At 41.7% G+C, this 16,478-nt stretch overlaps 2 protein-coding genes across 4 annotated transcripts in view; one reads left to right on the plus strand and one right to left on the minus strand.

The window, feature by feature from the left end:
• Positions 1 to 12,552, plus strand: part of TRIM55 (tripartite motif containing 55) — a 48,357-nt gene extending 35,805 nt beyond the window's left edge. For all 3 annotated transcript variants that reach the window (XM_002758953.6, XM_002758952.7, XM_002758954.5), the window contains one exon: positions 11,532 to 12,552. In XM_002758953.6, the coding sequence (XP_002758999.3) occupies positions 11,532 to 11,542 (11 nt within the window). In that variant the 3' untranslated portion in view covers positions 11,543 to 12,552. The remainder of the gene's footprint in view (positions 1 to 11,531) is intronic.
• Positions 12,553 to 13,461: 909 nt separating this feature from the next.
• On the minus strand, positions 13,462 to 15,523 carry CRH (corticotropin releasing hormone). Its single transcript, XM_002758955.6, has 2 exons — positions 15,353 to 15,523; positions 13,462 to 14,576 (listed from the first exon to the last, which is right to left on the minus strand). The coding sequence occupies exon 2, from the start codon at positions 14,560 to 14,562 to the stop codon at positions 13,969 to 13,971; it is 594 nt and encodes a 197-aa protein (XP_002759001.1). The 5' UTR covers positions 14,563 to 14,576; positions 15,353 to 15,523; the 3' UTR covers positions 13,462 to 13,968.
• Between the last annotated feature and the right edge of the window lie 955 nt (positions 15,524 to 16,478).

Consider the following 16,478-nt stretch of genomic DNA (forward strand, 5'->3'; position numbering starts at 1 on the left):
ACGAGGTCAAGAGATCGAGACTATCTTGGTCAACATGGTGAAACCCCGTCTCTACTAAAAGTACAAAAAAATTAGCTGGGCACTGTGGCACGTGCCTGTAATCCCAGCTACTCAGGAGGCTGAGGCAGGAGAATTGCCTGAACCCAGGAGGCGGAGGTTGAGGTGAGCCGAGATTGCACCATTGCACTCCAGCCTGGGTAACAAGAGCGAAACTCCATCTCAAAAAAAAAAAAAAAAATTTCTCCCATGTTTTCTTCTAGAATTTTTGTAGTTTTAGCTCTTAAATTAGGTCTAAGATCATTTTGTTAATTTTTGTGTAGATGAGGTAAGGATCAAGGTTTATTATTTGCTTTTTTATTTTTCATATAAATATTCATTTGTTCTAGCACTATTTGTTTAAAAGGCTATCATTTTCCTCAGTGAATTGCCTTAATAATTTTGTAGAAATTCAATTGACTTTATGTGTGGATCTATTTCTGGACTTTGTATTTTGTACTATTGATATGTATGTTTGTTCCTCCCCCAACACCACACTGTCTTGATTATTATAGCTTTAATAGAAGCCTCCAAATAAGCCAGTGTAGTCTCCAACTTCAATCTAGTTTCCACAGTATTTTGATTATTTATCTTTTCAAAAAACCAGCTTTTATCTTTATTGGTTTTCTCCATTTTTTGGTCAGTTTTTCTATTTTATTCATTTCTGCTCTTGATGATTTTCTTCCTTGTGCTTACTTTGGGTTTAATTTTCTCTTCTCTTTCTGTTTCTTAGGGTTAAAGCTCTGATTACTGATATGAAATTTTTTTCTGTTTTCTAATGTAGTTTTCCATGCTAGAAAGTTACATCTAATCAGTGCTTTTGCCACATCACACATGTTTTGATATGCTGTATTTTCATTTTTAATTAATGTTTTCTAATTTACTTTGTGATTTCTTCTTTGACCCATGGGGTATTTAGTCTAGTAGTGTTTCATTTCCAGATATTTGAAGATATTCAGATATCTTTCTTTTTGACTTGCAGTTTAATTCTGTTGTGGAAAGAGACTAGAATACACTTTGTTTCCAATCCTTTTAAGTTTATTAAGATTTGTTTTATGTCTCAGATTGTGATCTACTTTGGTGAATGTTCTACGTGTTGTTGAGTATGGTGTTCTGTTCCTGTCAATTAAGTCAGTTGATTGATAGGTTGTTTAAGTCTACTATACCCACACTGACTTTCAGTTTACCTGTTTTATCAGTTTCTGAGAGAGGAATTTTGAGGTCTTTGACTAGAATTGTGGATTTGTCTCTTCTAACAGTTGTATCAGTTTGTGCCTCGTGTATTTAGAAACTGTTCAGATATATTCACATTTAGCATTGTTTATTTTCTTGAAGAATTGATCCCAAAACAAGTTTTTTTTTTTAAAGCAGAACTTACCCACCTCTCCTCTTTTTGTGTCTGCATCCTTGAATGGGAAGAGAGAGGGTCTTTATTCACATGCAACATCTTCCAAGGTAACTTTAAAAAAGATAAGGGTGAGACACTTGGAGGGAAACTGTGCTGACAATCCTCAAGGCATTATTCCACAGGGCAGGCTGTGGGGAAGGCTTCACAGCCTCAATCCAGCAAGCCTGTGCCCCCTTCCTCCCTCAGCCACCTGCAGGGCCAAGTGCAGCAAAGACTTGGTCGGATGAGGTGCCTGATATCGTTAAGTGTCTAAGCTGAACCTCACAGTCTGGTAATTAGTTGTCACTGTTCTGTGGGTATATACTTTTAGTTTTGGTATCACTTTGCTTTAGGAGCTAATATCTCTGTACATTTTCATGACGTACCTGTGCCCTAGTTCATCCTTTGTTCTGTCTAAACCAGTTTCCACAAACTGCAGAGACCACCTATCATGGACTAGTGACTTTCAGCACTGGCTTGTCCTCTTGGCTGAGAAAATCCAATGGTTCCCAACCCAAGTATCAACAAAAAGGTGCAGATGGTCCTTTCCCCTTCCCCAAGTGTCCCCAGTTTCTTTGTATCTGACATGTCATAAGCTCAAAGACAGCCTCAGGAACAAAGTGGGTTCTTCACACCTTATGGTTTTTCACTCTCAAATAACAGAGATGTGGAGATCAAGGCCAATAGCCTACTATAGACAGATGCAGTGGAGAAAGTATTGCCAAGAAAAACCAGCCCATGGTCTCTTAGTCTCCAACCCAGGTTCTGCGATTGTTGTCTTATAAGATTATAAAGGTGGCCCCAGAGGAAAATAAAAATAATTACATTACAGGAAAAAAAAGGAGGAAAGGAAAAATGGAAGGGAAAGGAAAAATGGGAAGGAGGCAGGGGGAAAGGAAGGCAGGAAAGCAGGAAGACAGGAAGGAAGGAAGGAAGGAAGGAAGGAAGGAAGGAAGGAAGGAAGGAAGGAAGGAAGGAAGGAAGGAAGGGACTTTTGGTTTAGATGGTGAAAAAGACTGGGAGGGGATGAGGGAGGATGGGTCTAGCAAAGACTCTTTTCCTTTCTTGGAGCCCAGGGTCTATTTCCCAGGCTTTCGGAAACATGTTTCCAAAAGCCTGGGAAATACGTGTGCCCCCAGACCTGAGCCTTTCTCAAATTGTTCACCACTCTAGGCTCAGTGCCCTTGGAAATATTCATATTTTCCTAAGCCGGGATGGACAATGGGCCAAAGTTCCAAGGAGGAGCAACCTTTGTGAGCCCTGCATCTTTTCTGGGTGTAACACGCAAAAAGATAAAAGCATTTTTGTGCATAGATTTTCAAGACCAAGCTATACATTGTGATTTCAAGTGTAAACATCCACTCCAGCTGCCACTGGAGACTGAGAGGTGAGAGATGCAGAAGGCTAGAGGGCCACAAAGCTGTTTTTCTGAGCAAGATTAATTTCACAAGATATTACAAAGCATTAAAAAAAACTAGACACTAAGAACATGATTTCCCATGAGTATGACTATAGGTCTCGGGTTCTTTGAAATGATCTATTTAATTTTCCAAAACAAACGGAAGTGAATGAAAATTTAACTCTGTTCTCTGAATTTAATTGAAGGATTCAGGGTGTCAAATTATTTTCAAACAGAGATTCCCTACTGAGAGCAATTGTTACGTGTTTTACAAATTAGGAGATTCAAGCTTACAAATCGCTGATATGCCAGGTGCCCTGACTGTGCTGGAATTTCAACATGATAAAAATAGAGAAAAAAACTGATCAATCCTCAGGACCAGCCTATATTTCCTGCAAAACATTGTCCAGGGCCTAATAATCCTGGAAATTATAAGAGGCTATGGTAGTGAGATGCAGACATTCTTACCTAGAAAAAAAATTGTAAGAGAGAGGAAGTTTTCTTTAACAAGTAAGTCTGAATGAGACCATTACATTAACATTATTAATGCTTGTTCATTTGTACCCTACAATTGCAATATTGTTTTGGGGGGCTTTTTTTTCCTGCTGGGAAAGTGCCAAATATACGGGGCGGGCTTGAGAAAATTTACATCCAGGTCCCCACAGCTGGGCTGCCATCTCTTCAATCTTCTCAAGGCCCCCAATATCTGTCACTATATCTCCTATTTATTAACTGTCAATTTGGGAGTTTTACTAGAAGGACCAAAAAAAAGTCAATACTAAAATTGTGGACTGCATTTCTCAGGATTAAATGGCATCCTAAGTAAATTTCACTTTAACAGGAAGCTAAAATGGATATATCCATTTTAAAAAGGAAAATGTAAATTGTGTGTGAGTAGGGTAATGAATTCATTCATTTCCCCTGGCAACCTGTGCCTACAACTCTACAATTCCGTGAACACAGCTCTGGGAGAGCTCTCTGGGGGAACTGTTATGACATAGCTAGCTGAGCTAAGCTTCCTGTGTTTTCAAATTGTTTATTATTCTGATTTAACCTAAGACCTTTGTTAGTGTTGTACATCCTGTGGGTTTTTTCTGCCTTTATTTGTGTATCTCAGTGATTTCCATGGTACACCTTTTCTCCCACTGCAGCCCACGAAGTGAAGAGTTAGTCTACCACGGTGTTAATGCATCTGAAAAAACAATGGCACTTGGCAATGGCTGTAACTAATGTATGTCCATTGCTTTATAATCTAGAAAGTCTTTCATAAGGATTCTTTCATTTAAACCTCACTGCAGTGGGAACTGTTAAATTTCCCCATTTCATAGTGGAGGAAAATGAAGATTCTAAAGGAGGCATGACTTGCTCAGGATCACAGAATAGCTGAGAGCTTGTTACCTTTTGCTCTCTCGTCCTCCACCAAGTGGGGCATGCAGTGAAATGGAAGCCAAGTAGCATCTAAGAAAAGTGGATGAATCCCCGCTTCACTTGGGTTGATGGGACTAAGACAAAACTCAGCGTGACCAGGGGCTCTTCTGCTTTGACTCCCCATTCAGGACAGATCAGCACAGCCTCACAAGCACAGGTGGGTCATTTCTAAGCCTCCACTATTCACAGGGATGTGGCTGTCCACTGCAAATGAGGGTGAGCAGATCCTTCAGTTGCATCCCATGCTGTCAACCAACCTGTCCCTCTCTCTGCATTCCAGTGAGTGGAGGGGCTGGCCCTGTCCTGAGCCTCAAGTGTGCAGCAGCACCAGCTGCCTTCTTTCCCTTTGGACTTCTGGTCACTATGAACAACTTTCAGCACTTTATCCTGGAGTTACTTTGAGCAGGGTCCTCAAACTTCCTGAGTCTGAGCTTTCTCATCTATAATAAGGCATAATGACACTGTCGACCTCCCATGGTTCTTAAGGACAACCTGTTGGGTCTGTTTGCTTAATGAAAAGTTAAGCAAGAATTAATGTGAAGAATTACGATCCAATTCTTCATAATTTAGTTCTCTTTACAGAAAGAACAAGAATACACATACTCTCCCTACAGAACACACAGTTGTCAGCTCCATATCTAAGAAGAAGGCTGACTGCAAGTTTTTGCCAAGCTGTGGTATCACCTTCCATAACCTGTCCTCTCCACCCTGATCCCAACAATTCCTAGACACCACACTTGACACGAACCAAATGGTACACACTACAGCAACCTCCTCCAGGTCAGGAAAAAAATGAGTTTAATTCCTGCTTGTTTGATGGGCCTCGGGAAATTTTTCTGGTTTCTAATTTTCTCTTAGGAAGAAGGAGGCAACTGATAGCAACAAAGCAACAAAGCCCCCCAGTCGGCTCACTCCACCCACCCCCTCAGTCACTCAGTGTGTAAGGCTGCAAATCCTCCCAGGAAAAAAAATGCTTTTCTCTTTTTTAGAAACAGGGTCTCACTCTGTCATCCAGGCTAGAATGCAATGGCGTGGTCATAACTCATAGCAGCCCTGAACTCCTGAACTCAAATGATTCTCCCACCCACCTCAGCCTCCTGAGTAGCTAGGACTACAGGCACATGCCACCACACCCAACTATTTTTTTTAAGTTTTTTGTAGGGGTGTGGTCATGCCATATTGTCCAGGCTTGCCTCATACTCCTGACCTCAAGCAATCCTCCTGCCTCAACTTGCCAAAGCACTGGGTTTACAGGCACTAGCCATCATGCCTGGCCAAAAAAATGCATTTTGATGAATGCTTTTTTTTCCAGAGCTCTTTTGGGGAGTTCTTATTTTCTGCTTCCCCTAGCTGTGCTGTCTTTTCACACTTCTATGCTTCATTACTAACATACCTTGATTGCTCTGTCCCAAGCAGTAATGTCTGCATTCCTGTGAAAGAGACACCCATGATGGCATAGCTGCCTAACAGAGTTTCCAAGGCTTTGACCCTTGGCTATGAGTCAGAGACAGTGCCTCAGTTACTTCTTACCATGGGTGACTGGCCTGGGTTCTTGGCTGTACTCTCCTTCCTAGTTAGGAATCTGTAACACCTAAACTATCCAAGAGCTTGAGGTTCAGGAATGCTAAGTGGGGGAGCGGGCCAACATTTGGGCTTGGTCTTTCTGAACAAACATTCTAAACATGGTCTCTGCATTCCTACTCACACCTGTTTCCAGCATCTGGCTTTGATTCTCTGACCCAGCCTAGCAGGTGCAAGATGGATACTGGGTGGTTGCCCACTCAGCAGTCTTAAGTCTAGCTGTACCTACCCCTCCTATCCACATTCCTTTAAGGCAAAGGCATTTCATGAGATGGTCAAGGGTTCCTTTAAATTGACCCAGAAAAACAAACATTTAATATGCAGTGGTAACCAGATCCTGTGTCAGCTTGAATTTCTGACTGGCATTTCCTGCAGCACTCAGAGACTGAGGAAATGGCAGCCTCGCTGTGGGTGTCTGGACGTAAATTTCCTCAAGGCCCTCAATATCTTCTCAATGGCCTGGCATTAGTCATTCCTCAAGATAAGGCATGAATATTTCTAAGTAAAGTGTTATCTGGCAGGGGCATACATGAGGCCATCATTATCCATCAATGTCTTAGTTTAAATGCATCTCCTCAGCTTGATTGCTATCGCTTGACTGAGCCATAAGGAATGGAACACAAGACAGGTAAGCATTAGTGGATCAGGGTCATGGGTGATGTAGAGAATGATAATTTGCGGAAGGGTTGATGCTGGCATGTCATGGAGGCCCTGGGAAGCTTAGAGACCCAAAGGCACTGGTACTGATAAAAATAAGCTCACTCTTCTACTTTGAGGCAGCTAAAAAAACGTAATGCCCCTGCTAAATGTGGCTACCCAGACTTGCGCCAGAATGAATGTCAGGAAAGCATTTGTTTAGTTTCATTAGGTGGATATAGTGGGGCAAGATGCATTTAAGTAAAGGGAGCTACTGGCATTGACCCTCAAGCCCAAACAAGCACATATCCACAAATCTGCACCCAGTTATGTCCCCTATGCTAAGATCCTGGGAACTCATCTGCACTCAAATGAATTTTAAAGGCAGTGTCATGCTTTCCTTGTCAAAAATCCTGCCATGAGACACACTTTAGCTTAAAAAAAATAATTCATCATGTTTAACATAAAAATTAAGCCAAATCTCCAATAAACATTTTACTTTCTTTTCTTTGATACCTTCGTACTAAAAATTAACCTTCTGTTAAGAGCAATAAGCTTGTGTGCCTTTAAGAGCCAAGAAGGTAACATGAATGAAAAAGCAGGCCAGGTAACTGAAAATTGTTAATAGAAGCATAAATACAAGACATTGCTTGGTTTCCCTTTTACTCTGACCATAGAAACTGTGATACATGACAGTGTGCTTTATTACTGTGATAAAGCACAGTGATAAGTGGCAGCTGAAACCAGCCTTGCAGCAGGGGCAGCAAAGGGAGTGTTGAGCACTGTGACCCTGACCAAGATGGGCAGAAGGGAAAGGGCATTCCTAATCCAAGGCACACAGCACTGCTTAGCTCTCCATGCAAGTTCTGGGTTGCTAATTTTTGCTTTGTCCTAAGAACCTGTAAATCGAAATTTTAATGTGATCTTGGCTGAATGTTTTCTAAATTTTTAATTCTAGTAAAAAATACAAAACATAAATTTACCATCTTAACCATGTCTAAGTGTCCAGTTTCGGAGTGTTAAGTATACTCACACTATTGTGCAAACAATTACTAGAACTTTTTCATCTTGCAAAACAGAAACACTCTACACGTTAAACAAAAACTCCCATTTCACTCTTCCCCAGCCCCTGATAACCAGCATCCTGGTTTCTGTCTATGAATTTGACTATCTAGATACATCATATAAGTGGAATCATGCAATATTTTCCCTTTGTGTCTGGCTTATTTCACTTAGCATAAGGTCCTCAAGCTTCATCCATTTTGTAGCATGTGCCAAAATGTTCCTCCTTTTTAAGACTGAACAGTGTTTCATTGTATTCTATTGATTCTTGACAATGTATGTACACAGGACATTTTGCTTATCCACTTCTCCATGGACAGGCACTTGGGCTGCTTCTACCTCTTAGCTATTGTGAATAATGTTGCTATGAACATGGCAAGTATCTGCGCCAGGTCCTGCTTTTTTGTTTGCAATGAATTCACACTTTTTCAAAATACCCTGCAAATATTAAACAATTAGGAATAAGGATGTGATGAAATTGGAACCCTCATGCACTGCTGGGGGAGTGTACAATGGTCTATAGCAACTGCTATGGAAAACAGTGTAGAGGTTCCTTTAAAAAATTCAACAGAGTTACCATGAAATCCTGCAATTCCACTTCTGAGTATATACTCAAAAGAATTGAAAGCAGGATATTTGCTCACACAGATATGTGCACACTCCTTATTCACAGTAGCCAAGAGGCAGAAGCAGCCCAAATCTGGAATCATTTCCTGTTGAGGGGAGTTAATGAGCCGCATTCTGACAGAGCCTTGTGGACATCTATGTTTGTGTACAGGACAGTTCCACATTACAGACAATATGTGCCTCACTGAGGTTTGTGTAAGTACATCCTATAATGTTCACATAACAAAATCACCAGAACAGGTTTGTTACACAGGTAAACTAGTGTCATGGAGGTTTGTTGTACCTATTAGTTCATCACCCAGATATTAAGCCTGGCACCCATTAGTTGTTTTTCCTGATCCTCTCCCTCCTCCCATCCTCCACCCTCCAAAAGAGCCCAATGTGTGTTCATGAGTTCTCACCATTTAGCTCCCACTTATTATTGAGAGCCTGCAGTATTTGGTTTTCTGTTCCTGTGTTACTTTGCTAAGGATGATGACCTCCCACTCCATCTGTGTCCCTGCAAACAATATGATCTTGCTCTTTTTTATGGCTGCTTAGTATCTAAGGATGCATTTTTTAGAAGGTATCCCTGTCATTAAAAACACATGACTGCAATATGGAACTAACAATCTGTTGTTCACCTTTAATACTTATCAGACCAAACTGGAATGCAGGACAAGCTCCCAAGCAGATAGAGGAGATCAGTGCTTGCAATTCTCTGTCTCTTGTTCTGGCTCATAGGACATCACCATTCCCAAGAAATAGCACTTCCTGTGACAAAGGGAAGCCAGCATTTAGAAAAGTATGAAGGAACACATATATACAACTCCATTTGGGGAAGGCTATAGGAAAAAGACCTGCTTTTGATTTGATGGGCTGTGCTTATAGAAAAGAGTTTTGGATCTTTAACTCATTCTTCCTTTATAAGGTAGCCACGTACGCAGTTAGGCCTCTTGGAGATACACTGGACAGTGTCACTGATGCCTGTGATTACAGCACACTGAAGGGATTAAATCATAGAAATAATGCCCAATTCTGGAAAAATGAGATTGCAAATAGTATTGTCTTTTCTTACTGGGGTCGGTGCTATTGTATACAGCTTGTCATAGGCAGTCCCCAGGCAATTTTGCATGGCAGAGGAGCCTCTTCGCTGTTGAAAGAAAGGAGGGAGGGAAGAGGGGAGAGAAGGAAGGAAAGAAGAAAGGAAGGAAGGAAGGAAGGAAGGAAGGAAGGAAGGAAGGAAGGACCAACCTAATATAAGTGAGGCATGTGGAAAGTGCTTTATGTGTACTATTTTATTTATTCAGTACTTACAACAATAGAGATGAGACAGAGGTTCTCATCTCTTTTTTACAGAAGAGAAAACTAACTCAGAAAGGTTAACTAACTTGTCCAAGTCGTACATCTAATAAGTAGTTGGTGTGAGAGTCAAAACTAAGCTAAGCCTCTTTGCACAGCACTTTCTTTGCTGAGCCGGTTGTTGGATCTTTAGCAGATATAAACAAAACCAAGGAAGGAAGGAAGATTGTAATCTCTAGTACAGGAAAGCACAAAAATACATATACATCCCAAAAGCAGTACAAGGGGCTTGTTTGGTAACAGTAGTTTCCCGAAGATTATGCTTTCTGCAGAAAACACGTTATCCCACTTGTTTCACCCTTCAGCTATTTAGAACAGCTGCCATGGAAGTTCCCTTTAGGCTAGAAACTGCCTTCAAGAAAGAGGCCACAAAATGGACGTTGATAGTCCGTTCATCCAGGTGGAATTCACTATTCACTCATATTGAATGGTTAGAAAAAAGTCTTTTTATGATATGCCCAGATCATCTGGTTTCGTTGTCGTTGTTTTTGTTTGGTTTTGTTTGCAGAAACCATACATGAGTTGAGGTTTTTTGTTTTGTTTTGTTTTGTTTGATTAGCCAGGGTAAGAGGACTATGGTTGGCAAAGGAGGAGTTCGATGTGTAAAAATAGGTGCAAGCTTCTGTCAGGAAAATGTTCATTTTACTTCAATTTCAAGCACGTTGAGGTGTCTGACCCATTACCAACAGAATCTGGTAACCTCCTTTTTCAAAAAGCCCAATTTCACGTGATGGCTCAACTATTCCTTCATAGAAAACTATGTACTTTAGTTTTACTCTACCGTGGGTAATATGATTTCATGGCCCTTTTTAACTTTCTATCAGCAAACAATGTGGCGGTACAAAGGATCATCCCAAAACTGTAAAGACTTAGGATAATTTTATTGCTCTTGAAACATGATCTCCAAACATATGTTTAGGGCAAAATCTGGTAAGGTACAGGCTAAGAACTCATTTTGCTCTCAAGACTACTTTGAGTGGCAATAAAACAACATACTTAACCGAAGCGCTGCTTTGCTTGTGCCAGGTATTATCCATTCATAGTGCAGCTTCATGAAATCATCCAGGGCTTCAGAGCTGAATGCATGTGGCTACCTCATTGCTTTGAAATCAGTGGCATTCTAATCTGGTGGGATAGTTTTACCAGTGATGTCATCGGAACATGTTTGCTTATTTATACATACTTCTCCTAGGAAGAACGGTGTTTGTGATGGTACCTTGAAATGTAGAGTTTGAGCTCATAAAATCAAATCACATTTCAGCAAGACTTTTTCATGATTGTTCCTCATTCCATTGTTGTGAATTTTAAAAACCGAAGCAACATAAATAAATTTTGCTTATGATATTAGGTTAACCAATTCAGAATTGCAATCTGTCTCCCTTAGGTATTTATAAAATTATTTCTTTAGACATATTTATAATTATTTCTTTAGACATACTTATATTGGATTTGATTTAATATAGATATGGTTATTAGATTTTATTACCTAGAAAAAAATCCCGAGATAATTTTCCCAAAATTAAGCCTGTAGTTTCACAAAAATTATAGTAAGAAAATCTATATGTGTGTGCATGGTAGAAACTTCTTCAGCAGTGGAGGGATTATATTAATATGCCCTGCAATGTCATGTGGCATAGCAGTGTCATTTAAATTAGGAATTTTTAAAAATTCTTCAACCTTTTCTAAACCCAATTCCTAGTAGTTTCAATGAGATGTTTGTCTGTCTCAATAAATCATGTATAAGTGGACTTAAAAAAAAATTTCAGAACTCCTTTTTCCCAAGAACTTCTCTCCACTGCATGCATTACTGTTTCTTCTTTTTGTATCATGAGCGTGAATTATTTTCATGAATCTTGGCTGTAGCCAAGGTAACCTGAGCTTGCTTTTCATTTCTAATAATGATGTCCTGTATAATAATAGTTATAATAATAATTATTATTATTATTATACTTTCCCCTCAGTAGAAGAGTGACTGGACCAATCCAAAAAGAATGAACCTCTTTTTTCTCTGATTCCCATTTTCTTCCATTGTAGATTGGATTTGAGGCTCCTCCCCTCCAGGGACAGGCTGCAGCTCCAGCAAGTGGCAGTGGAGCTGATTCTGAGCCAGCTCGCCATATCTTCTCCTTTTCCTGGTTGAACTCCCTAAATGAATGATGTTCATTCCAACTGCTGCCCCTCTGTCTGCCTGGCTGAGATTCACATGGGCAGCAGGGAGCCCAAGTGAAATTCATATTATGCAGATGATGAAAGGGACCTCTGAACAGAATTTCTGCAAAAATACCCAAAACTGTAATTCCAGATGACTTATCAAACATATTGAGGGGAAAGAATATTTTGAGAAAATAGTTGGAGAAAGCACTGGAAAAAATAAACTTGATCTTATGCAAATCTTTTATTGTGTGGAAAACATTGTGAAGAGTGTGTAGGTATGGTACATGTGTGTGTCAGTAACAAGTGGCAAATGTTGAAAAAAGCGGTCACTATGCTCTCGTCTCTAATAGGCGCTGACTTTTTGTTATTATATTATAGTAGCTCTCATTTCCTTTACTCTTTTAACAGTGCAGGTGGTCAGTAAAAATCAGTATCAATTCAGAAGTGACTGATTTATCAATATATGGACAAAAAGTAAATCCTTGACCAAAGCTATACAATGTTTCACAAAGTTTTCCTTTTTTGCATAAAAGATGTCACTGGATGTATATTCAGAAATGTTCTTTGAATTTGGTGACACTTTCATAGTCCAGAAGGATGAAGGCCTGGGACATCTCTTGAGATGTTTTTCTAATGTTAGTTTTAGATTTTCATAGATTAGGCACTTTAGTTGGAAAAAATCTTCCAGCAAGAGCTGTCTAGTTTCTCTTGTATTCACTGTGGCACCCATCTGGTAAACTGCAGAACAACTACATGTATTTAAATATATATACACACACATCACATGTTAAATATATATATATTTAAATCATGCTTTGTTAATATTTGTCCAACCATAATGCCTCCTTCATAAGTGTAACTTTGCTCTATATGAACTCTTAAATAAACGATGTTTTTAAAAGCTTCGTCTTATAATGATTTATTCAGTGTTCTGTGTTATCTTATTAATCCATTAGTTAAGTGTACTTCAAGGATCCCAGATAAGAAGCATCTTTATACAGACAAATTAATTTTGAAGTATTAAGCATTTGATTGAATTTTTAAAGCTATAAATAAACTACCAAAGGCGAATGCACTGGAAAACTAATTAAATGTGCTGTTTACTTTTAGAAGTGAATAATGATAGTTCATATTCCTAAGCATAAAAGTGATTAGGGTTGGCATAGGCATAAATGTGGAGGATATTTGTGTAAATATTAAAGTCAAAATGTAAGAAAACTTTTCCTTTGTGACATTTTATAATGACTAAATTCAGTTGTCTTAAGTGGAGATGCTCTCAAGTTTCTCTTGTTAAAAGTAATCACTGGAAAACAACTTAGAAAAAATTGTTTTATGGTACCAAAGTAGTAGTTTAACAGAGTGAGTCTTTCTTATAGAAAAAGAATGCAGCATTTTGGCCATATAGTTTGGAGGAATTTCTGCCTCGACACTTCTCCCTTCCTTTCATCTTTTTCCCACTCTCTCCAATTATTTCACATATTTTATTTCACATATTTTAATTGATCAGGGCTAAATGTTATTTCCATTACGAAATGATCTTCCTTTTAGAATTACGATGTTTTAGAGCTACTGGGAGCAAATTATTGAATTATTTCACTCAACCTCAGAGAAGCAGTCCATGGCACAGAGATGAGCTCAATGTGATTGAAGGGTCTGTGTGGGCCACTGACAAATATTTGTATTTTTAGTAGGAAAATGTAATGCAGGACGTTTTTTTGTTTTTTTCTGGTGCTGAAGACAATTTGGAGGAAGCTAAGAGATGAGAGTATTTCAAGTGTATGAGCACTGAAGAGAAAAAATAAAGTCATGATTACCTTTGCAGCTTTTATTAAAAATATAAATATTCAAGATTCTCTTACACAACCAAACTGACCAAGGACTGGAAAGATGTTTTATTACTGAAACGTTTACAGGAAAAAGTTGTTTCAAAGAGCTAACAGATTTAGTCTTACCCACCCAAGAGAATGGCATTCTCTTTGGCTCAGACCACAACAAAAACACCTGGGTGACTTCTGTCTGCTTTTTCAAACCAAACATTTTCTCCCACGTCCACATTCCCTTTAAAATACCACTAAAAACACCTGGAAATGGAAACCAAACACAGACAAAACGAATAACATTGTGTTATTACTGCACGTGAATACACTTTGTGCATGCTAAGTAAAGGGTATAGGCTCTCTCCCTCTCTCTCTCCATGTTTCAAGCTATATAAAAATAAACAAATGGCATCAGAGCAGCGCTATCTTACAGAATACTGTTTTTTAAATTTTTTTATTTTTGTGCTAAATGCAGAATCTTTTTGGCCAAACGCACCGTTTCATTTCCCAATAATCTCCATGAGTTTCCTGTTGCTGTGAGCTTGCTGCGCTAACTGCTCGGCCCTGGCCATTTCCAAGACTTCCCGGAGGAGGTGGAAGGTGAGATCCAGGGAGATGGGAGGCTCCTCGGACCGCCTCTCCCTCTCCGGTGCCTCCTGGTGGCCGCCGAGGGCTTTCTCGGAGCCGCGCTCCGCGAGAGCCGCGGGGCTGTCGAGCGAGCGCCGAGGCAGCAGCAGCTGCTGCAGCAACACGCGGAAAAAGTTGGCGGCCGCCTGCTCCTGCGAAAGGCGGCTGCCACTGCCGCCGGCTAGGAGCGAGGAGGCGGGCGAGAGGGGAGCAGCCGGGCTCTTGTTGAGGTTCCCCAGGCGGAGGAAGTACTCCTCTCCCATGCGGAGCAGGACCGGCCGAGCCTGCGGCTGCTGGGGCTGCTCGGACTGCGGCGGCGGCGGCTGGAAGAAATCCAGGGGCTGAGGGTACTGCGGCGCCTGCCGGCCTCCCGGGACCGGCCCGACGCCCAGGCGCGCCCTGCATGGCGGGCAGGGCAGGAGAGCCACCAGCAGGACGCCTGCGGACACGAGCAGCGGCAGCCGCATGTTAGGGGCTCTCACTACGGCACAGAGGTGGGCGGAGGGCGGAATGAGAGAGGGGAAGAGAGAAAGAAGAGTTGGTCAGAGTTCGCTCAACTGGGAGGTGCACACGAGGTCTTCCTACAGTACTCCCTTAGACGTGCCGGGCTCCGGCCTCAGGGCTTCGTGTGGGCGCTGTCCGCGGTGCTGAAGAGTCTGGGGAGCGGGGAGAGGGGAACCTGCAGGGCTCCGCACCTAAGCTCACGCCCTGGCCGGGCAGGAATGACCCTTCTTTCTAGACTCTGAAGGGACGGTACCTGAGTCGTCTTCCTAATCCTCAAAACTAATTTTCCAGAGCAGAGATAAGAGCCACGGATTTAAGATCCCACCCGCGCTGACCACCTCCCTTCCAGATATTTCAGCATTTTCTTCCAAACTGAGAACAACCCTCTGGTCCTCCCTCTGCACCCCTGCCCTTTCTACCTTCTCTCGGGGGTCAGGATAGAAGCAGGTGGGGGTGCTCCTTTACACAGCCAGCGAGGAGCAACTGGCAGCACAGGTAGCGAAGAGCAGCCGTCTAAGTTTGCTTTTGCCACATCCCAGATACTACTGGAATCTTAAGGACCAGTCCGCGAACACGCGCACACACACACCGCACGCGCGCGCGCGCATACACAAACACACACGCATACGCACACACACATGCATACACATGCACACAGGCAGGGGCAGGCAGGGGCAACTGGCTCCGCCACGCATCTCGCGGCAGCTCAGGCAGCGCGAAGTTGGTGGCGCGCTCCGTCCAGGCGCTCCCTACCTTCCCAGGCGCTTCGCAGGTGAGCCGGGTGCTGCGGCCTCTCTGCAGAGGGACGTCTCCGGGGCTTTCTCTGGAGGTTGTCTTCCCTTCTCCTTTCTGTTCCTACTGTCTTTTTTCTTTCCCTCCTCTTTCCCCTCAGTCTCTCAATGGACTTGGTCTCCTAGTTTCTCCACTCCAGAGCTTGGAGTGGGATTTTATAGTGTCGACCCTCTTCAGAAACCACGCAGCATTTGCCTAATAAGCTGACGCTCTCTTGACAGCTCGATTGCGTGCTGCCTCTGCTCCTGCATAAATCATAGGGCCCTGCCAAGGAGCGAGGGGCAGAATTTTGCTATCTCAACACTGAATCTCACATCCAATTATATCAACAGATATTTATCGCCTCTTGGTGACGTCAACGAGCCCTAAAATGGAAGGGCTTCTTATGACTTGTCCATTGACAAAAATTCTTGAATGAGATTTCCCAAGTGTGAAAACATATTGACCTCTTACTATGAGAGGCCAAATTAGGAGTGTGCAAAGAGACAAAGAATGGGAGGAGGAAAGGGAAGTGGGAAGGAAGGGAGTTCTCCCAGTGCAGCCCTGCCAGGAAAGCAGCAGCCGGTTGGAGAGTGTGGATCTGGATGTCCCATCTCCTAACCTCCCTGACCAGGTGTCTCTGACACCTCAGTATCTAATAATAACCCTTTGCTAGAGAGAGAGTCCCACCATCTTTCTGCCTGGAAAAGAATGAAGCATCAGGAAAAGGGTGTGCAGGAACCTTTTAAATGTCTATCTGCTTTTTTCTCCCAAGAGCAAACACATAAAGGAGTTATGAGTCTGCAGAAGCAAGACCAATAAGTCTCTTAAAATGCAGTTCAAGTTTTTTAAATGATGACAAGAGCTACTCCCATGGCGAAGGGACACAAACCAGGGTCAGTAAGGGGTGCAGCAAAGATTTTACATTCTCTCAGAAACTCCCTGCCCCTTCTTTGTCTCTCCTTTCACAATTGAATATTAATTGTGGACTTACTTTTCTATTCCCAAACTAAAGAGAGAGAGAAGGCCAGTGAGAGATGCATGAGTGAAACAAGCTTTACTTATACAATGCAAACCCAATGAGAGGCATCCATTCTAACTTCCTAAT

Source organism: Callithrix jacchus, chromosome 16 (assembly GCF_049354715.1).
Source record: "Callithrix jacchus isolate 240 chromosome 16, calJac240_pri, whole genome shotgun sequence".
NCBI classification, from domain to species: domain Eukaryota; kingdom Metazoa; phylum Chordata; class Mammalia; order Primates; family Cebidae; genus Callithrix; species Callithrix jacchus.

Excerpts from the sequence above, each read along its gene's own strand:
- CRH (XM_002758955.6), bottom strand. The coding sequence starts at position 14,562 with ATGCGGCTGCCGCTGCTCGTGTCCGCAGGCGTCCTGCTGGTGGCTCTC.